At 44.6% G+C, this 25,361-nt stretch overlaps 1 protein-coding gene across 3 annotated transcripts in view; it reads left to right on the top strand.

The window, feature by feature from the left end:
- Positions 1–25,361, top strand: part of Myo10 (myosin X) — a 174,390-nt gene that overhangs the window by 88,511 nt on the left and 60,518 nt on the right. For all 3 annotated transcript variants that reach the window (XM_042261382.1, XM_006981747.4, XM_076551713.1), the window contains 10 exons: positions 3,204–3,333; positions 6,968–7,086; positions 9,421–9,567; positions 9,744–9,844; positions 9,957–10,023; positions 10,548–10,640; positions 11,042–11,110; positions 12,205–12,287; positions 13,985–14,093; positions 16,085–16,165. In XM_042261382.1, the coding sequence (XP_042117316.1) occupies positions 3,204–3,333; positions 6,968–7,086; positions 9,421–9,567; positions 9,744–9,844; positions 9,957–10,023; positions 10,548–10,640; positions 11,042–11,110; positions 12,205–12,287; positions 13,985–14,093; positions 16,085–16,165 (999 nt within the window). The remainder of the gene's footprint in view (positions 1–3,203; positions 3,334–6,967; positions 7,087–9,420; positions 9,568–9,743; positions 9,845–9,956; positions 10,024–10,547; positions 10,641–11,041; positions 11,111–12,204; positions 12,288–13,984; positions 14,094–16,084; positions 16,166–25,361) is intronic.

Here is a 25,361-nt window from a genome sequence, read left to right as displayed (position 1 = left end):
TTAGAGTCTTTGCCTGGCATGCACAGAGCCCCAGGTTCCATCCCAGTACCACGCCACATACACCACGTGAGGTGGCACTCACCTAAATTTCCATGAGGTTTTTGAGGCAGGAGGATTAGAAACTCAAGGCCGTCCTTCCCTACTTAGCGAGATCAAAGCCCCCCGGTCTCAAAACAAAACAAACAAACAAACAAATCAGAAAGAGTAGAAGAGACTCCGGGAAGATAATGAGTGCATTCTAGAATGGCCCTGCAGAAGGACAACGTCAACTTTGTATCTAACGGTGCTGAAGCAAGGGGAAGTTTTCAGAATGAGGAGGATTACAGAGGTGTTTTTGCAATCATGATCCCTTTTGCAGGGATGCACAGCAAGGGCCTCAGAGAGAGGCAGTGACTGGTGATAAGCAGAGATCCTTGGATGTCTGTGGGGACACTGTGGTGCTGGCCGAGCTTCTGCAGAGACTCCTCTTGTCGGGCATCTATCGGAAAGAGCCCTTCCTTCATGCCTTCTCGACTTTATTTAACCGGTTGCAACTTGACACAAATAACTCCACTTTGATTCCAACAGCCTTTGGTCAACATAAGCTAATGTCGTACAGGAGATAATTTCATTTAACATATGAATCATTATATAACACATCACTACCAAAGTACTTCCTTGTCATTGCTTAAGCTCCCAGCAGCCTCCTTTCCCACCCTTTCAAGAATACCACGGTTCAGGAATCTGCCAGGGTCCCTGTGCTTTCTGAGAGGGTCACTTACCTCTAGCTGCTACTGTGACACAATTGATTCTAATGTGATGATCTGCTGCTTCAGAATCTAGCACCACATATCACCACTCCACCCCCCATATCACGTTCACAGGCATCTGTTTATGTGCGTAATAAAAACTTTTATTTAAAAAAAAAAAACCCTCTGTGTAACTCCGTACCCATTTTGTAACTAAGTTGGTATTTAGCAATTCCAAGCCAAGCCATACTGAGAACTTCCCAGGACTTTTATTTCAGTCTTGAGCCATATTATTGAGATAATAAAATAATTATAATAGCCTTAAACAGTGGCTATTCTCGCCAAAGGGAATGAGACACTGATTAGTAAAACAATGATAAAAAGAACAGCAAGAAACAGAAGTTATTGCTAGGAGTTTTAAGGCACATGCCCCATGCTGGTGATAATTGTTGGGGCTATTAAATTTTCCTGTGATTAATTCAATCACACCAGAACCATAGTCTAATTTACTAATCATTTAGAGTTAGACTCAAAAAGAAAGAAGTTAACAATTCATTAGTATAGTGAACATATTAACTCTGTCCCATTTCATATTTTCTTTTTTTTTTTTTTTTTTTTTTTTTTTTTTGAGACAGGGTTTCTCTGCGTAGCTTTGCGCCTTTCCTGGAGCTCACTTGGTAGCCCAGGCTGGCCTCGAACTCACAGACATCCGCCTGGCTCTGCCTCCCAAGTGCTGGGATTAAAGGCGTGCGCCACCACCGCCCGGCCCATTTCATATTTTCATATGTTACCTTTGAATGTATTCTAAGAAGTTATCCAAGTTGTGTGTGTGTGTGTGTGTGTGTGTACCTTTATACACATGCACAGTTGCATGGAGTGCAGCCACATACCTGTCATAGTGTGCACGTAGAGCTCAGAGAACATCTTGTATCAGTCTGCAACTTCCACATTGTTTGAGATGATCTCTTGCTGGCTCAAAGTATTCTAGGGATTCTCTTTATACCCCTTCATTGTTACCCCAATGCACTGGACCTGCAGATTGCTTTATTGCATCGAGCTTTCACATGAGTTCTGGCGATCTAAATGCAGGTGCAAGACTTGCATGGCAGGTGCGCTACCCACTGAGCCAACTCCCCAGACCTGACAATTTTGTTTCATGAACTGTGTATTGATACGTTTTCACTTGATAGGAACTGCCTGCTATTGTTCTCATACATTTTTAAATCTTATTTACTTTTCGTGCTTTAGAGCCCAGGTAGGTGATTCTGTTGTTTTAATTTCAGCGCAGTGGCTGTGCCTTAATCACTGCTGTTTCGGCCAGCAATTGCAACTCCACCATTACCGGCCTGCTTCTCTAGCAGCGGCCTGGCCACGTAGGGCACAGTCTGGCGGGAATCCTATTCCTGCAGGCACGGGCTCTGTCACTGCTGCCACAGGTAGCTCTAACTAAATCTCTATCGTTCTATTTATCAATAAGACTCAAGATTCAAAGGCTGGGGTGAAAACCTGCTAGCTCAGAGAGGCTGGCTTGCAGTTAGCTAACCTTCTCTCCTTGCTCCTTCTGCTTCACCAGATCAGAAAATACTGTGCCACTCCAAACCCCACCCTGCTACTTCCTGTGTCTCTCTATCTCTCCGGGATGCCCTCTGATGCTCTATGATTACTGTTCGTCAACTAGTTGCTAACTCAGCCTCCTGACTCAAGGTTAATTTTGTTTAATTAACACAAATGCAAACTCGGGGTTCACAGTGTGATCCAGTATCCCCCAATATGACTCCGTGAAGATGTTCTGTTTCTGTGGTCCTTATGGGAACTGGCTAATGGGAACAAATGTATTGTTTTCTTTGTAATTTTGATATAGATGATGTCCTGCTATGTGACCCAGGCTAGTCTTGAATTTATGGTAATTGACCTTCTCTGGCCTCCTAGATTCTAGGGTTACAGGCATGCACTGCCATGATAGTTTTTGGCTTAGAAAATATCTATAAACTCATAGAAAGAAAGGAGCAAAATTCACTTTTGCACAGCACAGGTACTTTGTAATTATTTTGCTCATTTCTAACTTGGTTTTTAACTTTGTTTTAAAAGTCTTGAGACTGAAAAATGATTATTTCTTTGCTCTCCCTTCTTGCATATTATCCCCCTGCCTCCAATTTATGTAAGGAGAGCTGTGATCATTGTGCTTTTGTATTGGAGGAGAGAAGCCTTTTGTTGACCTTGTGATAACCGTGATTTCTAGGAAGCTGTTTAGTAATGGAAGCAGGAAGCTAGCTGCCTATATCACAGACGTGTGGTCCTGTATTGGTTGGATTCTCAGCATTCTTCATTTCTGCCATTTCTGTTTTTAACATGCGGTGTTGTTAGAGTCAGTGGCTATGCATCATGTTTTTTGTTTGTTCGTTTGTTTGTTCTTGTCTTTAGAAGCATACCTACTACTTTAACTTCGTCACAAACACAGTTTTTGTTCTCTTCTAGACGGCGATGGAAGTCATGCAGTTCAGCGAGGAGGAAGTCCGGGAGGTCCTGAGGTTGCTGGCTGGGATACTGCATCTCGGCAACATCGAGTTTATCACTGCTGGAGGGGCGCAGGTTTCCTTCAAAACAGGTGAGACCAAGCCGGCCACCCACCCCCACCCCTGTCCCCACCCCCACTCCCTCCCCTGGTCCCCTTCAGTGTTTTCCTCATAAGAGACTAGGCCTAGAAACTTGAGGCATTATCCTCCAAAGCCATGTTTGTTTGTTTGTTTTTGAGACAGGGTTTCTCTGTGTAGTCCTGGCTGTCCTGGAACTCACTCTGTAGACCAAGCTGGCCTTGAACTCACAGAGATCCACCTGCCTCTGCCTCCTGAGTACTGAGCATGTGCCACCATCTCCAGGCTGACTTGTGGTCCTTTACAGAAAGTTTTCTGGTGCCAGAATAGAGCTACAGACTTCCCCTCTCTTTGATGCTGGGGCTTGAACCCATGGTCTCACCCACTCTGCCATGCTAAACACATGTCCACCACTGAACCACATCCAGCTCAGGAGGTTGGAGCGTCACCTGCATGATGTGAAGTATCAGGGCGAGAGTCAAAGACTGTGGAAAGTTCCTGAACTGGGGCTGGCATCTGTTCTTATTCTTACTAAGAAGGGAAATGGGCCAAATAAGTAGAAATCTGAGCAGCGAGTACTTAATATAGGGAAAATGTTGAGTCAGGCACTGGCCTGCTTTGTCTTGGTTTTCAGAGTTGTCCAACTGTGGTGCCTAGTGACAGTCTGGGTTCATAGCCCAGTTCTGCCAGGACTGGTTCCTCCTGTTCCTTATCCCTTTGCACTTATGACTTCCTCCTGGTAGAGTACCTCAGGGTTTGTTGTCTACATGCAATGCCAGTTGAGGTGCTTTTAAATGTATATACATATATATGCACACACACACACACACACACACACACACACACACACACACACACATATATATATATATATATATATATATATATATATATATATATAGAGAGAGAGAGAGAGAGAGAGAGAGAGAGAGAGAGAGAGAGATTTTGAGAAGTTTTCTGATGGAAGCAATAAATGGTATTGCAGAATCTGGAAACTGCATGTGTCTGGAACCAAAGTGTCTCTCTGGGAACTCCTTCCGTAGTCAGTGTTTATCAAGTGTTTTGACCCCACCTAGTTCTTTTCAGTGCCCTAGAAGCCTGAGAGCCTTTGTTTAGAGTTGGAGAGAGAAATGATTTAGAGATTTAAGAGACTGGTGGCTTTTTGAGAGGACCTGCCTTCTGTAACTCAGGTTCTAAAGGACCTAGTGCCATCTTCTGGCCTCCTCGGGCAATGCAAATGTATACAAATATACGTACAGGCAAAACATTTTAGAGAATATGTGTGTGTGTGTGTGTGTATGTATAAAATCTTCTTCTTCTTCTTCTTCTTCTTCTTCTTCTTCTTCTTCTTCTTCTTCTTCTTCTTCTTCTTCTTCTTCTTCTTCTTCTTCTGCTTCTTCTGCTTCTTCTGCTTCTTCTGCTTCTTCTGCTTTTCAAGTCAAGGTTTCTCTGTGTAACAGCCCTGGCTGTCCTGGAATTCTCTTTGTAGACCAGGCTGGCCTCGAACTCATGGAAACCTGTCTGCCTCTGCATTTGGATACTGGCATTAAAGGGGTATGCCACCACACCTTGCATATATATTCTTAAAACAGCCTTTATTTATGTGGGCAGTGCATGTTCACATCTACTGCAGTAGAAATTATGGATATGGGTCTGGGTATGGTAGTACAGGCCCGATGATGCCACCATACAGGAGGCTGAGACAGGAGGATGGGGAGTTGCTGGTCATCCTGGGCTACAGAGCAAACCCATAGTCAAGCTAGGCAACCTAGCAAGACCATGTCTCAACAACAAAGAGAAGCCCTGAGGAACATAAAACATTTTTTTATTATCTGAGTTGGGAGTGTGACTCGGTCAAGTGCTTGCTCGCTCTGCAGGCATGAAGACCTGGGTTCAGAACCTTGTAGAAGTTGGGGGGGGGGGTTGTCTGTAACCCTGCCCTGGGAGGGACAGACGAGGGACAGACACTTGTGGATCCCTGGAGCTCCTTGACCAGCTGGTCTGGCCAAATCAGTGAGCTCTGGCTTCAGTGAGAAACCCTCAAAAAATAAGGTGGAGAGTGATGAAGAAAGACACTCTGTCAACCTCTGGCCTCCACCTGCATGCACACACCCATATGAACATAATATGTACTGCACACATGTATTAATTCACTTAATAACAATACATGAACCATACGGAAATAAATCTATTTTTGTTTCCCCAAGTAGAAAAAAGGTCAGGGAGAAGAGTTCCATTATTCCATCATCCATTTTACCTTTTAGCCATTTTTTTAAACTTTTCTTGTATTATTATCATTATTTTAAATGAATATAATCACATCATTTTCCCTTTTCCTCTAATTCCTCCCACCCTCTCACTCCTTCTCAGATCCATAGTCCTTTTCACCTCAGTGTATAACTACAACAAGCTGAATCCATGTAGTGTTGCTTGTATGTATGTGATTTCAGGGATGACCCTTGGTATAGGATGATCAATTAAGGGACTCGTCCCTGGGGAAGAATGATTCTCCTGTTGTTCTTCATCTAGGGGAGAGGACTCGTGAGATTGTCCTTGTTCAAGTCTTAGTTTGGTAGCCATATTGTTGAGTATCATGGATAAAACTTCCTTGTCGTTTCTAGGAGATGCAATCTCACAACAGATTTCCTGGTCCTCTATCTCTTACAGTCTTTCCGGCCCCCTTTCCCTAACGTTCCCTGAGCTTTAGGTGTATAGTTGTGTTGTAGATATCTCCATTGCCTTTGGGGACCCCATGATCATTGTTCCCAGAATTTTGACCAATTGTGCTTTTCTGTAATGGCCTCTGTCTGTAGTGACTTTTGTTGTTGTTGTTTTGTTTTTGTTTTTTGTTTGTTTGTTTGTTTGTTTGTTTGTTTTGAGGACAGGGATTCTCTGTATATCTTTGGAGCTCTGGGGACCAGGCTGGCCTCTAACTCACAGAGATCCAACTGCCTCTGCCTCATGGAGTGCTGGAATTAAAGGCATGCACCACTACCACCCATCCATAGCAACTTTCTTTAGTGTCGTACATCATAAAAGACAGTTGATTCTCTGTCCCTTTTAAATTTTTATATATTCTTATTTATGTGTATCTATGTGCACCTGCTTGTCTGTAGGTTACCAGTGTGAGTGTGGGTTCCTTCAGTCTAGATGGTTGTGACCCCCCTACTGTGGGTGGGTACTGGGAATCAAACCCAGGTCCTCTGCAAGAGCAGCAAGTACTCTTTTAACTGCTGAGCCATTTCTCCAGCCCCAACAACTTGTAATTGCTTTTAAATTCAGTTTGCTAAGATGCCCCGTGTCTTGTAACCTCTTAAAAAACTGTTTTGTTCTGGTGAGAGAACTGTAATGGCAAAGCCAGTTGCCCTTGAGTGCTACCAGTGAAAATGTGGCAAACCTCTTCGTCTCATGGTCACCAGCCATCCCTTTACCCAGGCCCTGGGTCCTTCCACTCTCCTAACCTGGGATCGCTGAGGGAGTTCTCAGCTTAGCCATGAGCTGTGTCCATCAGCCCTGCCTGAGGAGTTGTGGACGGTCCTCCGCTTTCTGGTGTTGCTGTGTGTGGTTGGATTCGAACCCGGCTGAGGTCCAGCATCTGGTGTGTTTGAGGGGCTCTGGGTTCACCTTTGCCTCCTTCTTCACTTTCAGCTTTGGGTAGGTCTGCGGAGTTACTTGGGCTGGACCCAACACAGCTCACAGATGCTCTGACCCAGAGATCCATGTTCCTCAGGGGAGAAGAGATCCTGACGCCTCTCAGCGTTCAGCAGGTATGCCACTGAAACGTCTCAAATGACTTCCTGGGGGCTCCTGATCCACATCTTGCTTTGCTTTATGTGACCACAATGAAACGACTGACTCATAGGCAAAATATAAAGGATACCCAAGCCTGGGAAATGGATGGAATTGGTTTGTGAGTGACAGGCCAGCATAGTTCTGATGAGCTCAGGTCTGGTGTGCACTGACCGAGGCTGAGTCTTGATCCTTCCATTTAAGACGGTCTGTTCTTGGGAAATGTGTTCACTATGCCTCAGTTCCTTAAGTCAAGGATATGCCTAATTCATAGGACCCTTATGAAGATAAAAATAGCAAATACTTGGCGTAACTACTTAGCATCTGCTGCAGAGTAAGCATTCAATAAAAATAAGCCATGAGTTATTACCCTCACTATACTCTAAGACAGCAAAGCCGTGTGTTATTTGTTTTTTGCCTCTGCTGCTGCCTTGAACCAGTTTACACTGACTGGCCCTTCTAATCTTCCTTCTCAAGTTTTGTATTACACTGATTGATTTATTTGTGTTTGTGCCTTGTGCCCATGTATGGGAAACAGAGAACAAGTCGTGGGAGTTGGTTTTCTCCTTCCAACATGTGGTTCCTGGGGATTGACAAAGGTCATCAGGCTTAGTGCCAAAGAAAAACTGTCCCCACTGAGGTGTCTTACTCACCCCTTCTATCTGTCTGTCTGTCTGTCTAGCTAGCTACCTGTCTACCTGTCTATCTGCCTGCCCGCCCACCCGCACATCCGTCCGTCTGTCGTGTCTATCTTCTTCTTCTTCTTCTTCTTCTTCTTCTTCTTCTTCTTCTTCTTCTTCTTCTTCTTCTTCTTCTTCTTCTTCTTCTTCTTCCTCTCTCTCTGTCTCTATCTCTCTGTGTCTCTGTCTCTGCCTCTCTCTCTCTCTCTCTCTCTCTCTCTCTCTCTCTCTCTCTCTCTCTCGATAGGGTCTCACTGTGTAGCCCTGACTGACCTAGAATGCTCTGTGTAGCTCAGGCAGGCCTTGAATGCATAGAGATCTGCTTGCCTCTGCCTCTTTTGTGTTGGGAGACATGCTTTAACATATCTGGCCTAATCTTTCCTAAATAAAAATGTTATCCCATAACAAAAAAAAAAAAAACCTTTATGGGTAAAAAATTTAAAAATGAAAAGAAAATAATATAACACGAATTCTAATATGGTCTTGTAATAAAAAACCTGGAGCTACATATTGGATTAAATGCTAAAAGTTCAGAGAAATAAAGGAATAAGCCACTGCCACTTCTTACCTCTAGGACTCCTCAGCCTAAAAAGCCCTCTTATTTCCTGTCTCCTCACACCTTATATACCTTTCTCTGTCCAGCCATTAAAGGCCTGTGTGCTGGGGGCTGGACAGGTGGCTCGGAGGTTAAGAGCACTGGCCACTCTTCCAAAGGTCCTGAGTTGAATTCCCAATCATCACATGGTGGCTCACAACCATCTACAATGAGATCTGGTGCCCTCTTCTGGCCTGCGTACAGAACACTGTATACATAATAAATAAAAGATCTTAAAAAAAAAAAAAAAAAAAAAAAAAGGCCTGTGTGCTTCCCAAGTACTGCACACTACCTGGCTCTGTTTCACTTCTAGACTGAGTCAATCTCATGTAGTCCAGAGTGGCTTTGAACTCGCAGAGATCCAGACAGATCTCTGTCTCCCGAGTGCTAGGATTAAAGGTGTATGCCACCACTGCCTGGCCTCTATGTTTAATCTAGTGCTTGCTCTATTCTCTGATCTTCAGGCAAATTTTATTAGGGTACACAATATGTCACCACAAAATAATTTTAATGATAGGTCTTAATATTTTAACCCTGATATAACATTTATTAATGTCCACGTATACAGATTAGGACCCCTTTGTATAAATGGACATGTGAAGTTGAGTTTGGAAGGGAGGTGTTTATGAATGGACATGTGAAGTTGAGTTTGGAAGGCAGGTGTTTATGAATGGACGTGTGAAGTTGAGTTTGGAAGGCAGGTGTTTATGAATGGACATGTGAAGTTGAGTTTGGAAGGCAGGTGTTTATGAATGGACATGTGAAGTTGAGTTTGGAAGGCAGGTGTTTATGAATGGACATGCGAAGTTGAGTTTGGAAGGCAGGTGTTTATGAATGGACATGTGAAGTTGTGTTTGGAAGGCAGGTGTTTATGGGAGTTCTTGGTGAATGGGTCTGTCCTTTCTTTGGCTGCCTGTCTCCCTGGGTGACACTGATTCACTTGGCTGTGAGGACCAAGTCCTCCCACAAAGCACTGTGTCCCCCAGTGGGGTGGGACAAGTTGGTTATGCCTCCTGCCATGGTCTTTCCTCCTCCAGGCAGTGGATAGCAGAGACTCCTTGGCCATGGCACTTTATGCACGCTGCTTCGAGTGGGTAATCAAGAAGATCAACAGCCGGATCAAGGGCAAAGAAGACTTCAAATCGATAGGCATCCTTGACATCTTTGGATTTGAAAACTTCGAGGTACGCCTGCAGAGACCGGGACGGGCGCCTTCTGTTTGGAAACTGCTCTGAAACACTTTTCTTAAAGCAGCCATGGATGTTTTTCCCTGTAGACCTTTCTTCTCTCTTCTGCCCCTTGTTCACTTTTCTGGGTACCCTCAAGAGCCCTGAAGAACTCACTGTATCTCCACCCTCAGGTTAACCACTTTGAACAGTTCAATATCAACTATGCAAACGAGAAGCTTCAGGAATACTTCAACAAACATATTTTTTCTTTAGAACAACTGGAATATAGCAGGTAAGCACACAGGATCCCACTTCAAAATCTTATTTTTTTTTTTTTATCAGCAAATAAGTTAGTATGAAGGTGTATCTTGATTTCACATGGCCCCTTTTTCTTCTTCCCCCAGAGAAGGGTTGGTGTGGGAAGATATTGACTGGATAGACAATGGAGAATGCCTAGACTTGATTGAGAAGGTAATGGGTAGTTGAAGAATGAATGGTTGCAGTCCCCAGGGTGTCCAGCTGGGCTGATTCATATTTATGGGAACAAAATAACTTGTGCAAACATGCACATCAAAGATGTGAATGTTTAGAACACAATGGGCCATTTGGAAACATGAATGTGAATGCACCGTGAGGTTGGATTTAAATACTTGGCTGCTTCCAGGCTATTGTCTCACTGAACTCGATATTTTAGAATCAACAGTGTGTGTGAACTGCCCTCACTTAGATGTGAAGGACCTGCAAATCCTTGTCTGCATCACACGTAGGCCTGCCAGGTGTAAAAGTTTATCTGTAATGTTTCAGTGTGTCCCATTTTTGAAAACACGCCTGGCATTTCACTGGTTTTCTTTGTGTGTTTCATTCTGAATTTTCCAGCCCCAGAGAACGCAGTGATGTTTCTTTTTTAAGCCTCTGACTGGGTCGGAACTCTGAAGTGGTTTGAAAGACAGACATTCCACACTTAATTCATTCAACCTTTGTCTCTCCTCTCGTAGAAACTTGGCCTCCTTGCCTTGATCAACGAAGAGAGCCATTTTCCTCAAGCCACAGACAGCACCTTGTTGGAGAAGTTGCACAATCAACACGCTGTATGTCAAAACCAGCCTTTTCTGTCTGAGCCGCAGAGCTGAGCATTGGGATGCCGAGTGGGGGGCCCAGCGCTGCTGGCTCTGCTGTACCTCCCACGTTTAATGTTCAGTGTCCCTGAAATCGAAGCTTTTCTCCTCCCTTACTTCCTGTATTGAAAAAAGCTAGCTTTGGGGAAGCTGGAAAGAGTTTATTTCCTAAGTGGACAACTGAAATGTTTAGCCTATTGTCGCGTCACAGTTGAGAGCAATGGTTATGGAGTCCATCCCTTGCCATCTGCCAAAACTCTGATGGTCTGTGGCTAGCTTTGGCACAACTGTTGCCTTGCGTTAAATGTGGATTTCTCAAGAAGTCGAAGGAAATCAATGAGTGAAATAAGGCTTTTGTGTCTTTTTTACATTAGAATAACCACTTTTATGTGAAGCCCCGAGTTGCGGTCAACAACTTTGGAGTGAAACACTATGCTGGAGAGGTAATTTCTTCTTAAGACATTATTGAGGGTTGGGATGTGGCTCAGTTGCCGCTGTACTTGCTAGGAATATGGAAAATCTTGAGTTTCATGCCAAGTACCACATAAACCAGACATGGTGAAGCACACCTGAAGGGTGGTGGAAGCAGGAAGATCAGAAGTTAAAGGTCATGGCCATGCCAAAATACAATTCTCACCTCAAAGGGGCAAGAGGAAGTCTTATTCTGCAGCCAACTATGAATGACCATACCTGGGAAGACAGGTGTAGGTTACCCCACACATCATGTTCAATATGGTGGTAACATTTTCATGAAATTTTATAGTAACAGAACAGAGAAAATCATAGATCAAGACTCACTTCAAATACATTGATGGGGACACCAGGTAGGTAGTAGGTACAGCAAAGAAAGCAGAGGGCGGGCCTCTGCTACAGGCCTCAGGTGCTCAGAGGACATTCATAGCTTTCCGGTTGGTGGGAGTTAGTGGCCTGTTGAATTAAGGTTTCATAGGATGGTCACAAGGACATTAAGTCACACACAGAGGAGGATAATGGCTATTCAAGAGGCCAAGATAGCCCAAGATAATTTGTAATTAGGCCCCCTACCTACGACATTCCAAACTGTCCACAGTCATTAAGTTCCACTTAACCTGTGTAGAATGGTCAAGCCAGGTACATTGTTGTGGTTTCTGGGAGTTTCATCCACAATCAGAAATTCAAGGTCATTCTTGCCTATAGAGAAAAGCGTGTGGTCAGCCTGGACTGCATTAGCCCAACAGAAACAAACAAACAAACAAACAAATAAAACAAGGTATTTATTAATATTTGCCCACTTGGTGCTCACAAGACGTAGTTGTTTGAGAAGCCAGGTACAACTTTGTTAAAATGATTGCTTTTCATAAGTCTAGCTTTTACAGAATTTGCCAGCTTGGTATGGTGGCATCTGCCTGTAATCTCAGAACTCGGGAGGATCCTGAGTTTGAGTGAGTCTTTGCCCCACACTGAGATCTTGTACCCAAAGAGTTAAGAGTAGTTGATCATAACTTGAAACTAATTTATTGAGAGTATAACACTTTCTCTTATTTTGTTTTTAAACAAGGTGCAGTATGATGTCCGAGGCATCCTGGAAAAGAACAGGGACACCTTTAGGGATGACCTTCTCAACCTGCTGAGGGAGAGCAGGTAGGTGGGGTCTCCTCCAGGAAGTCATTAGCAAGCAGATTACCATTTGTGTGAATGCAGAGCAGACTGCTATTGTGGAAGCAGTGACTTAGCTTCTTCTCCAGACAACATTTCATCAATGACCTAAGGGCTGTAATATAGTAGCAAGAACTACCACTCAGTGAGGCAGAAACCCCAGCAAACCCATGAGTTAGACACTCCCATCAATTGTGTGGCAGGCAAGGCAACTGAGGCTGGCAGCAGTTAAGTCCTTGCTGAGGATGGTATCTCAGCTAGAGCCAGAGGCTGAGCTTAGCTCTCAAGTATGTTTGACTCAGAAACCTGATCTTGACCAGTCCAGCCTGATTTCCCCCACTACAGTCACTGAGCTGTTTTAATTTCAAGTCGCGTTTTATAGGATCCTGTTTCTCCTTGTTGGGAGATGTCAAGAAAATTAAGCAAGTGTTAATGCAACCAGAATTATAAACGTATTACGCATTCATTTATTCATTCATTCAGGAATTGTAAATGCACACCACGGAGAGTTAAGGAAAACATACAGAAAATTGAATGGTTAGCTTAGCTATTTGTATCTATTAAGCCAGGAAGTTCCCTATTGTCCAGCGACTTGGTGAAAGAGAAAGATTTGAGACAAAGCCCTTTCTTGTTGACTTTCCAAACCTTTGGGGCGGGGAATCTAGCATGAATATATACAGAAATAAACTTTTAATACCTAAGGAAGGAAGTAGACAATTGTTAAAACGCTATGCTATTTCTCAGTGTAAATACCAGGTGGTCATCCTGTCGCTTAGCCAGCCATGAATTGGGGTGAAGGGAGCCAGGCTGTTCTCCGAATATGAAGTGTTTGATCTTTAAGTTTCTGTTCTCGCATGTGAAAATGCACTGCTTAAGCTATTATCAGTGGTTTCTATTTGTAGATGAGTTTTCAGACCTGTGGAAAATACAGGATGCTGGGAAAAGGCCACAGCATGTTACCTGTCAAAGCGGTCTTGGCTGTTAGCTTTAAAAGAATACATTTAAATACAAGCTGCCCGTTGGTTTGAAGTGGACAAGCTTTGTTGTGGTGAAGAGCGCATAGGCTGGATAGCCACAGACCAGGGTCCCTGGCTATCTCTGTCCTAGTTTTAAAAGGAGTACCAGGACATGAACAGAATTTTTTCCTTGCCATTATTCCCTAAGCAATGACATGTTACCTATTTATGGAGAATGCCTGTTGTATTATCCCTGTAAATAATCCAGACATGGTTTGGTGTATGGGAGGATGTGTGTAGGTTCCACGAATACACTGCCCTATCCTAAAAAGGGGACTTGATCATTTGGGGCATTGCTTTCGATGGGAGGTTCTAGAAGCTGTCTGTCCCCTGTACATCCCGAGAGGCAGCTCTGTCACTTTGTGCTGAGGAAAAGTGAAGGCTCCAGAGGAGTTTAGGTGAGTCTCCAGACAGGCCTATTCCTCAGGGAGACCCCCACCCTAGGTCACTGTTTTTCAGTTTCCTCTCTCCTCTGCAGAGTCGGCTGCTCCTCGGGCTGCCTCAAGCCGCCGGGCACTGGTTGGCTGAATCTTTTGTAGGCTGTTACAGCTCAGTGTCTCAGTGTACTATGCTAATTATCATGGCGGAAATGCACTGTAATTACACTGACCAGGCACCTGACGCTCGTGTGTGCACACCTCACAGCCCTGCTCTTCCTTCACACAGGTTTGACTTCATCTATGACCTCTTTGAACATGTCTCAAGCCGCAACAACCAGGACACCCTGAAATGTGGAAGCAAACACCGGCGGCCCACGGTCAGCTCACAGTTCAAGGTCAGTCTGCATCACTGGCTTGCTTGCATGAATCCGTCGTTCTTGGGAACCAAAGAACGGAGGCAGGAGTAGGTTGTACGTGGGGTGTACCAGGAGACTGGACCTTGTTTCTGTTATATCACATATCTGAGGCAGGCAGAGTTTCACAGGTATGCATCTTGGGGGTTGAAGACATAGCTCAGTAGTTGAGTTCTTGCCTTTTGTTTTTTAAATCATGCTTGAGGACCTTGGTTCCATTTCCAACACTTAAAAAAGAAGAAGAAGAAGCTGGACGGTGGTAGCCCCCACCTTTAATCCCAGCACTCAGGAGGCAGAGGCAGGAGGATCTCTGTGAATTCGAGGCCAGCCTGGCCTGTAGAGCAAGATCCAGGACAGCCAGAGCTACACAGAGAAACCCTGTCTTGGGGGGGGGGGGGATATATAATATCAATATTTTGATTTTCCTTTAAATTTTATAAATTAAATTGGCAAAATGATTTGTAGTATTTTTTCTTTCTAGTAGCATGACAATCTTATAATTACCAATGTCATTAAAGTAGAAATATTTCATTCCTTCAAATCTTTTTATTTTGAGACATAGTGAGAAGGACTGTGTAGGCATGCAAATGTTCAAAAACATTTGGATATTACTATTTACAACATATCTAATAGCTTATTGTTCTGATAGTTTATCACAAGAAGAACCTGGAACATTTAATGTATCTATAAAAGAGATGAATATACAGATCAATGTACTAGAGAATTTGAAATGTGTACATAGAACATTGAAATATTTAAAAAGGTATATATATATGTGTGTGTGTGTGTATATATAAAATACACGTAAATGTACTAATATATGTATTTTCACACAATGCATGGGAACATCTTTAATTAAATAAGGGAAAGCCATTTAATTCTAAACTGTTGAACTAGCACATCTTGCCAGGTGGTGGTGGCATACATACATTTTAATCCCTAGCACTTGGGCAGGCAGATCTCTGTGAGTTAAAGGCTAGCCTGTTCTACAGAGTGAGTTCCAGGACAGCCAGGGCTACACAGAGAAACCCTGTCTCCCCCCCCCCCCCCAAAAAAAAAAAAGAAGAAGAAGAAGAGAAAAAGAAAAGAAATAGCATATCTCCTTTAGAAGGCTTATTTTGTCTTCCTGAATCATCATTATGGTATTTAACATGTCATGGGAAAATAGGGTGTATTCTTCCCACATCTAGTATTTTTTCCCATATATATCATACAGTATCATACCTGGGGATAATGACCATTCTATATCTAAATAACAGTGATGCCAGTTACCCACATTCAAGGGAAATCAAGAACACCAGCATTTTGGATGTGCAAGCATTTTGGATGTGCAAGCATTTTCAGTCATTTGGAAGTACAGCCTATGGAGACCACCACCCCCTCCTTTAATTATCTATTTGTCCTTAAGCGGAAATCTTGACTGAAGGGGCAATGGCATGCTGTCAGTCAGCAGGCACTGATGAAATCCGCCCTGGGAGGGTGCGCACCAGGATGCACAGGGTTGTGCTGCTGGAGACTGAGGGGAGGGAGGTGCACTTCAGCGTGCCTCAGTGTCCAGTCCTGGGACTGTCGCAGGAAGTGCAGGCTTCACACAGAGAAGATGTGGTAATGCCAGCTCCCATCTGGTAAATACTTACTCTGGGCCAGTTCCTGGAACAACCACATCCATTGCATCCATTGTTGTGCCCACTCTCACGTCACCCTGGAGTACATGTCATCATTTCCACGTTAAAGATGTGGGACTGAGGTCTGGGGAAGTAGATATCCACTAGGCCCCACAGGGGAATGAAGCAAGGACTTGAGTTGGAGCTACATGTGTCGCGCTCTAGACTAAATATTTAAGTGAGATCTTTTGCCTCGTTTTGTGTTATGGTGAGATAGTTTAAAATGGAAAGCTCTCATTTCTCTGATTTGTTATTTTTTATTTTATTCTGACAAAATATTTATTTATTCTGTCCTCTTCCTCCTGACAGGACTCCCTGCATTCCTTAATGGCAACTCTAAGCTCCTCTAATCCCTTCTTTGTTCGATGCCTCAAGCCCAACACTCAGAAGGTAAGGCTTCTGAAGGACCAGCCTGGGCTCTCCTCAAGGACAGCCTCCCAAAGCGGCTACCCTTAGATTTGGTTTCTCCAAAGTCCTTTCATCATAGATGGTTAGAAATGGATATGATGTTCTTGTTACCTGATGGTAAGTGAGAAATCCTTCGTCCTCGGAGCCTGTGGGTCAGCTTTTGAGTGAGGCCATCAGGATTTAGGAAATACTACTTTGAAAGGAGATGTTGTTAAATTTAGCCTACATATTTTCTTTATTATTTGGTTTAAAATGTTTGGACCCAGCTCCAAAATGCAGATAAGAAAAAACATTTAGTATGCTTTTCTGTTGTACCTGTTTTGAGTTTTTTTTTTTTTTTTAAGTTTTCTTTTTTAGTTTTGTTGTTAAATACTCTGAGAAGGTTATAAACTAAGTGTATTTTAAGTACTTTATCTTTTAAATTTAAAAGAAAATGTTGATTTTCTTATTTTATTTTATGTGTATGGGTCTTTTGCCTACATTTATGTCTGTGCACCACGTGAGTGCCTGGTGCCCTCGGAGGTCAGAAGAGGACATCTGATCCCCTGGAACTGGAGTGAGGGAGGGTTGTGAGCCACCGTGTGTATGCTTGGAATGGATCATGGGTCCTCTGAAAGAAGGACAATTACTCTTAACCCCTGAACTATCTTTCCAGACCTATCTTCAGTACTTTAATAACAAGATGACTTAAGGGTAGATTTTGAAACTATCGTGACTTAATTAGAAGCAGTTTTAAAAAGAGAAGCTGCTTCACCAAGAGAAATAGGTGTGGGCAATTATTGAATTCAGAGGTAAATGGAAAACTCGCCACAAATGTGTGGGTGTTTTGGGGGGTTTTATTTGTTTTCTTTTTTGAGATAGAGTCTCATGTACTCCATTCTGTCCTTGAACTCACTGTGTAGCTGAGACTGGCCTTGAACTTCTAATGCCTCTTCCTCCTGAAGTCTGGGATTATAGGTGTGTGCATCATACCCAGTTTTATGCGGTCCTAGGGACTGAACCCAGGGCCTCCTGCATGCTAGACAACTGACATACACCCTGAGCCCATACAAAATGTTAATGAGGTAATTGTCCTTTGGAGAGCAAGCCTCTTAGGAACCCTTCTTTAGAGAGAGACTTACACCACCACCACCCCCATAGTAATTTCTAGAACTCTGTCATGTGGAAGAATAGAAAAGATGAAGATGAGAAATCTGACCTGGCCTTTGTCCCCTTAGGACTTGGGTCTTACTGTCCCAGCTCTGCAGCTGCTGCTAACAGTAGTCTCCTGATTGTTTGACGTTGGGCTCTGCCTTACCGTTGTGTTGACTCCACAGTCACAGATGTGCTCTTGTGTGTTCTGGCAGGAGTGACCTAATCTGCCAGTGTTTCCCTTCTGTGCAGTAGGGCTAATAATGTCACATCTCGTCCTTTGAGCCTGTCATCTTTTTCTCAGTTGGAGTCCTGGGAACATGGGTGCCCATTAGATTTCTGGTGCGCCACAGTTTAATCGAACCGCTTCCTTCCATGAGACATGCCCGGGCAACTCTATCAGTGTTAGCATCTCAGATTTGCTGAGATGGGAATGTGCCCTGATGTTGACTTTTTAAAGACAGAAATGTCATTCCGAAAAAATTCCATCCTTGATGATTTCTGTTGTTGGATGGCACAAAGTTCATTTTTCCTTCAGACTATACTATAAAAGCTTAAAGCCTATCTGTAGCCAGAACTGGAGAAATTACTTCTTCTTTTCTTGTTTTTTTGTACATGCTGAGATTTGATTGTACCCAATTACTTTGAATTTTGTACTTTACAAAGTGATCCAACTCGACTCTGTGTTTACCTTGGCTCTTGGCCTTGTGTGCTCCTGACTTACTGCAGACACTAATTAGTCACATGCCATGGGATGGCTTGTGAAAAATATCGTGGTGCCATTTTACAGGCTCTAGACTATGAAGGCCCGGACACAAGAGCCAGCTTGTCTCTGACCTAAAACGTAGGTGTGGTTTATGAGTGAAAAGGATGGTAATTAGAATATGCTAATTAGAATTTGGAGAGACTGAGCAGTGAGTGGCATTCGTTCACTTCCATCAGGATACTGTTCTGTTCCTGCCCCGTATCCTACGACACATAGAACACCAACTTGGACTTTCTCACAAAAGTTTGTAGTCCAAAGATAGATCCAGAAGTTTTCACAGGGATTCTTGGCCTCCCCTCTCTACAGGATCTGAGGGGAGGAATGAGGTCAGTTCATTATGGGAGACTGGAGGTGTATTCAAATATCTGAGGATGTGTTCACGTATCCTTGGGATGGAGATGATGGGTGATTTGGACAGATTCTCGAGTTTTAATACCGGTTCTGTGGCCAACAAAGACGACCACAATTCTGCGAAGTCTGTCAGCTGGAGAGCCGGATTAGAATTGAAAGGGAGCTGCTGTCGGGAGTCACACAGTGACCAGGTGTGGGAGGCCACACAGCGTGTGTCTGGGGGCCAACAGCCTTCCCTGATGCCACCAATTGGTTAGACCCCAGGATAGTCATTCAAGTGTGAAGAATCTGGGATCCTCTCTGGCTTTGTGACTTGCATGTTGTTGCGATGCTGTTGGCTGCCCCCAACCCCTCCCTGGGGTGTGTGTTTGTGTGTGTGTGTGTGTGTGTGTGTGTGTGTGTGTATGTTTTGTTGGTTCTCACTCTCCCCCATCCTTCCCTGCACCACCACCCCAGTATGTGTATGTTGTGGGGGGCAGAGGGGGCAGCTAAGAAAACCTACTCCTAAATTGTCTGCAGTCTGCCCTGGGCTTGGGACTGCCTGGGAGGGTGTAGCCCTCCCCTGAGTTTAGACATTCATAGTCACAGAAGTACCCCCTGGGTTGCATTTAGATGATGATGCACCTTGTTTCAGCTTCCTTCTGCTGGGATACAGTGGGGTGTAGCAATTGCTGGCCAAAATCTGCCCTGCGACCAGGGAGACTTCTGGATTGAAGGCAAACCTGCTGGGCCTCCTCTGAATCTCTCCCCGAGGGCATCCCCTGGCCTGTGATCTCTCCCTGCCCAGTATTTTAGCGTGTGAGATCTCATCAGAAAGGGCTCTCATTAACATTCCTCAGAAAAGCCTGAGGATATTCTGAAGAGAATTAAAGAAGGGGACAGACTGATGAGTATCTGGGAGGCCATCCTGCTGTGAGAACAAGTCTGCAGTTCCAGGAAGCCAAGGTGAAGCTGGGGGCACTGCCCACAACATCAGCCAGGCCTGACTGCCATGCCTTATTTCTCTTGTCAGGCGTTTGGGATGATGAGGGCCTAGATTTAAGGAGGGAAGCACTATGGATTCCAGAACATTTCTGTCCAAGTTTTAATAATATAATACTAGTTTCAAAAACTTGTTTTCCTCACAAAAGTCAAGACAGAAATGGCATCTGTAATATGGATGAGCCTTGCCGTATTAACATTGTGGTTCGCCTCAACTGTCTATCAAGTGGTCAAGACAGAAATGGCATCTGTAATATGGATGAGCCTTGCCGTATTAGCATTGTGGTTCACCTCAACTGTCTCTATCAAGTGACCCCTTCTCATATTTGATACCCCCAGCTTTCCAGTCATACCAGGGCTCTTTCACAAACCCTTCTCCATCTGTGGGTTGGTGCTTCCTACTGAAATATTGAGATCTCTGCATGGTATATATGGACATTCTGGAACCCTATCTTCCATGGCTGGGCAAGGACGTATGGGCAGCAGATCTGCCCACAGCAAAGAGTAAAGCAGACAGGTTAAACGTTGGAGCTTAATATTTGAATTACTCCTTCTGGAATTATACATCACTGTTCAGTCCAAACATTATCTAGTATCTTACTTTATCAAATCTAAGATTCCTTAAGTATGAAGTGCAGAGTTTTTCTGTCACTGCAGGTAGAATAAAAATTAGCAAGGATGTCTGCTCTTCCACGCAGACAGAACGCTTGCCCTCTACTTTTTTGCCATTCCTTTACAAAGTGCATGAAATGGAGATCATTCCTCTACCCTGCCCCTCAGTCCCCAGGCTTTTGGATACAGTGACTTTAATTCTCGGGTGATCTGTAGCAAGATTTTTATCTTGCTTTCCTAGTGCTGGGGATTAAACCCAAGGCCTCACGCATGCTAGGCTCCAGCCCTGCAGCATAGTGTTGTAACCGCACCGGAAGGGACAAGAGGAGTTGGATGATTAGCTAGCTGCTGCACAGTTTGTGAAGGTCATAGAAGGCTGTGTTGAGATTCACGCACACCAGGCAGGATGCTGCACTGTGGGACTGTTGATGTGAGAAGACAGCAGTTAGATAACATCCGATCAGTCACATCTAGATGATGTGTGCATTGATAAAGTATGAAATGGCCGCATAATCCAAGCCGAGGTAGATAGATTTCTGTGAATTTGAGGCCAACCAAAGGCTACAATATAGTGAAACCCTGACTCAAAAAAAAAAAAAAATTATGAAACATAACCTGTCTTCCCTGGACTAGTATCTTTTTTTGTGCATTTGTGTGAGTATATGCATGTGTGTATGTAGTGAGCTCACTAGTCTATGTGGTGTGCACTCACTCCCTTGTGGAGAGCAAAAGAAGGCATGCTGTGTCACTCTACCTTATTCTTTTTGAGATACCGTTTGCTAAACCTGGTTGGCCAGCCTCCAGAAAGCCCAAGAGATATTCCTGTTCCATCTCTGGACCCCCTGCTCTAAGCACTGAGGTCCCCGGCACACTGTGACCAAGCTAGCTGCTTGACAGGTGTGGGGGTCAGAACTCAAGGCCGCGTGCCTGCCCAGCACACACAATTAACCTACCGAGCCATCTTGCCAGCTCTGGTTATCTCCTTTAAATGTCACTCAAGGGGCCAGCGGGAGGGGTGAGCAGGTGTAGGCCCTTGCCACCAAGCCTGATAACCTGAGTTTGACCTCCAGAGTCCACGTGCGGGGGGGAGAGCTGCCTCCTTTGGGACTGGGACTAGTTTCTGCTGGCCACGTTTCTCACTAAGTCACCTGTCCCTCAGCTCCTGTTGCCTGTGGCCACTGGGTCATTTATCCTCTGTGCCCAGGACTCTTTGAGGGTTGGCCCTGTCGCTCTGGATGCACAGGGTTCTGGTCTAGCACATTCAGATGCACCCTGGCCCGCTGTCTGAAAGGGAGATTGCATCACTGCTGGGCACAGAAGCCCCACAAGCCATGGGAGGAGGAAATAGAAAGCCGTCCAAGGTGTATGTCTAGGCATTGCTAAGCCTTCCTCTCCAAGCCTTGTGTTGCCTGGCGATGACGACTTTCTCGCCTCCAGACTATATGTTTTGACAACATCCACATGGATGGGTGGTTATATGTGCTTCATTTGGGCGTGCAGATGTAAAACAGCTGCATAGTACCGTGTGAAGTAGTCCACGCCTGCCTTACATTTGTGATGGAGAATATACTCACTATTTACAGCTTTTTTTCTGACATGCTTAAAAGACTTCTGACCAAGGGACCGCCCTTCAGGGAGGGAGGTTTACCTGAAGCCATGCTAACGAGGTGGGAGGTATAACTTGCCCTTTAATGAGGTGATGTACTTTTTCTGCCCCCTAGAGTACTGCGCTCCCTCACAGAGCTGCAGACTGGTAGCTTTAAGTCTGCTGCTTTTCTGAGTGACTCAGGTCAGAACTGTTTCTTTTCTTCTGTCTCTTTCCTAAGTGTGCTTTTCCTGATGCTTTGGCCTGCACTCTTTCTCCGAAGCCCCATGCCAGCTTAACTCTGCTCTCCCCCCCGCCTCCTCTTCCTCCTCCTCCTCTTCCTCCTGCTCCTGGCAGCAGGATTTGCACCCTGCCTGCTCCAGGGTCTTCCCCTAAGTACTAGTGAAATTGTCTTCCAGCTTCCATTTGAGTCCATTCTTAAACTCTTTAATTATCAATACTTAGAACCCTAAACGGGGCGTGGCGGCGGCGGCGGCGGCGGTGGTGGTGGTGGTGGTGGTGGTGGTGGTGGTGGTGGTGGTGGTGGTGGTGGTGGTGGTTACACACACCTTTAGTCACAGCGCTCAGGAGGCAGAGGCCGTCGGATCTCTGTGAGTTCAAGGTCAGCCTGGTCTACAGAGCCAGTTCCAGGACAGCAAGTACTACACAGAGAAACCCTGTCTCAAAAACACAAAGAACTCTATAAAAGGGGACCCCGATTTTCACAGTGTCACTAATGTATCAAAATTCTTGAATGTTGACGTTTGGCTTAAATTGTTATGAATATCTTTTTCAAGAAATATCTTATAAGATTAGTTGTGCTGACCTGGCTGAGGTGTTAGCTTTCTATGGAACACAAATAAACATGAATGATTTTTTGTATTATACAGAAAAAAATTACGTGCAGAATGAAAGTGTGGGGATTCTGTAGAATTATGTAGACAGCCAACTCTTCTAACTATAGGTGAAGTGAGGTCTTTAGAGGTGGTTCCATTTCCTCTGTGTCCTTACTGGAACGTAAACACCCACATCAGTAACTAACCTTCAATAATTCCATTTTTCTGATTGCCTCCAATATTCCTGACTGGCTTGGCCCATCTCCCCCAGCTAAGACGCATTTCTAGAGCTTTCTTTTTGCTTAGAGAATATCTCATACAAAAGATCTGTGAAAAGGCAGCTTTGCCTTTTGAGGAAATTTTGGTAAAAGGAACCATTTAAAGCAACTGTTCTCCTCCCCAAACAAAACAATACAGTAAACCCCTCAGTGGTCACTTCAGCCCTGGTTACCCAGTTGTCATGGCAACGATTCAGCTGCCCTCTGTAAAGACCTAGATAAATAGCTGTAAATGAAACTCCGCTCAAGTGAAGAGTGTTGTTCTCCGGGTGGGTTTTCCCAGATCACAGCTAAAAAGACTCGAGTTTTTTGCCCTTGGGCATCTTCATCTTTAAATGTATATATATAAAATCTTTGAACATTTAGACTCTCTGGACTCTTACACGCATTTGCGTATTTGTCAGTGTGCGGACGGTGGCTCCCTCATTTGTGCCTACAGTCAAAAGTGTCATCAGCAATTCCTATCACGCCAGCCTTGGGAGGCTGGGCTTCTTTGAGTAGAATCAGGAATGAATTAAGCAGGCACAGCCCCAGACACCACATAAAAGGCAAGCTTCAGATAGCAAGGACTGTCTGTCAACTTAGATGCTCTTGGGCCCTTCCTCTGGAGGTTGGAGATGCAGCTGTTCGCAGTGGACGAACCCTGAAGGGAGGGGAAGAAAACCCAAGGTAGGGTTTTGTTCTGTCTTGTTTTTCCTGCTTTGGGGTTCTGCCTAAAAGTTTCGTCTACTTTGTAATGGTTGCTGTAGTGTAAAACTGTGTGAGGAAACCCCAAAGGAGTGGATTTGGTTTTCTCTGAGCACCAAACTGTTGGGTCCCTAAACAGTGGGGGAGGTGCTGGTTTGGATTGCACAGGTTTGAAATATTAATAATCCTTTGTAAAAGTGAAGGATATTAATCTGTTTATCAGCTGAGGCATTGCTTATGTGATCCATTTTTGATAAGACGCCAAGCATTTAAAGAAAAACACATTGTGAATGAGTTGAAGAGGAAACTTAGTAATGGTCTTTTGTTTGAAGTGTTTCTCCCCAGAAGCTTATTACCACCGTCTTCTAGTTTTTTTCGTGCCTTGTGCTGTGTGGAAACTTTAAAAGAAGTCTGCACAAGAGTTAACTTTTCCTAAACTTCCCTTTTAAACCGGGTTCTACAAGTGTGGAGATGTGAGAAGTTAGGTAAATTAACTGATCTGTTGGATAATGTGAGCTCTTTTTACACACGGCGCGCGCGCGCACACACACACATACACACACACATACACACACACACACACACACACACACACACACACACACACGAACATTGCTACCATCCTGGAGAGAGAGGAGGAAGTACAAGCACATTTAGCTGCAGGTCTCCAAAGGGAAACGTCCCCTAAGAAAGAACTCTCGAGAGTGAATTGCTAATCTTTGCCAGTGCCGAGAGGGTGGGATGGGTTAGGTTGATCCCATTCAGTTGCTAAGTGAGTCCTGGGAGGGATTAAATGTTTTCAATATGAAGGTGGTCTTTCAAATTAAATAGAGCAACATTTGAAAGCAATGAATTATAATGGTCTGCCAGCTACTTGGCTAAATCTACTTTTTGTTGAAATAAGCATCTAGAAATAGTCAAAGCCTCTTGTGAGTCTGTGATTCTCTCAGGGGCTTACTCCCTCTGTGTGGAGAGGTATCCTGTCAAGCACCTGGACCACTGTGTCTGCATCTCTCACTACCCATATGTTGTTCTGTCTAGTGGGCCAGTATTTGTCGTTCCGCTGGCCCTCATGGCGGGTCAAAGGTTGTACAAAGGAAGGTTATTGCTGCTCACTGTGAAGGAACAGCTGTAGACGGGGCACCTGCTCCATCTCCTGGCCGCAGCCCTCCAGTAGTCTTTATCTCATCCTGCTGAACTTCCGGAATATTGTCCAATCCGACGGGAGACCTGCTGGCACCTGAGGAGCCTGCCCGGACACTTGGCTGTCACTGACAGATTTTTTTTTTTTCCTTTTGGTAGTCTCTTAGCATATGAAGCCCTACATTAGCATGCTCATCGACAACCCCCACAGTGTGTGACTTCCATTCCTGACTGCTCAGCTGTACAAAGAGCGTTCTTCCCGAGTCTCCATTTTCATTCTCCCCGAGTCTCCATCCTCTTCCTCTGTCCTTCTCTTTGGTGATTCCCGAGCAGATGAAGACCTGTGGGTAGGATCTTGAGAGGCACACTAGGGCTGGGTCCAGGCTCTAAGCCCCATCAAGCTCCCCTTGACGTGTAGACTGTCTGCCTTAGATTCCTTCACCTGCTCTGCGCTCTTCGCCGCCATGCTGTGCTCCCTGATTTCACCCTGGGGTGAGTGGGGGCGGGGTCCTTGCTCTCAGGCTAGCTTCTTCCCTCAACTGAGAAACACGGAACAAAGGATGGTGAGAACCGTACCAACAGCATTTGCCTCCGCCCTTACCAGTGTGAAGAAAGTGTTTATTGATTTCTAAATATGTGAAAGTTATCGGTGAACTTTTTTCTTTATTCACTCATAATTTCACTACCCAAATGCCATCCTGTTTATGCTTGAATGCATATATACTGCTCCCCCCACTACCCTCCACCCCCACCATCCCTGTTCCTGGGGACTAAACAGGATCTGGAATGCCCTGTCCATCTGAGCGAC

The sequence above is a fragment of the Peromyscus maniculatus genome, chromosome 15 (assembly GCF_049852395.1).
Source record: "Peromyscus maniculatus bairdii isolate BWxNUB_F1_BW_parent chromosome 15, HU_Pman_BW_mat_3.1, whole genome shotgun sequence".
In the NCBI taxonomy this organism is placed as follows: domain Eukaryota; kingdom Metazoa; phylum Chordata; class Mammalia; order Rodentia; family Cricetidae; genus Peromyscus; species Peromyscus maniculatus.
Note: the sequence above shows the minus strand (reverse complement) of the source record. Positions and strands in the feature narration are given on the sequence as shown.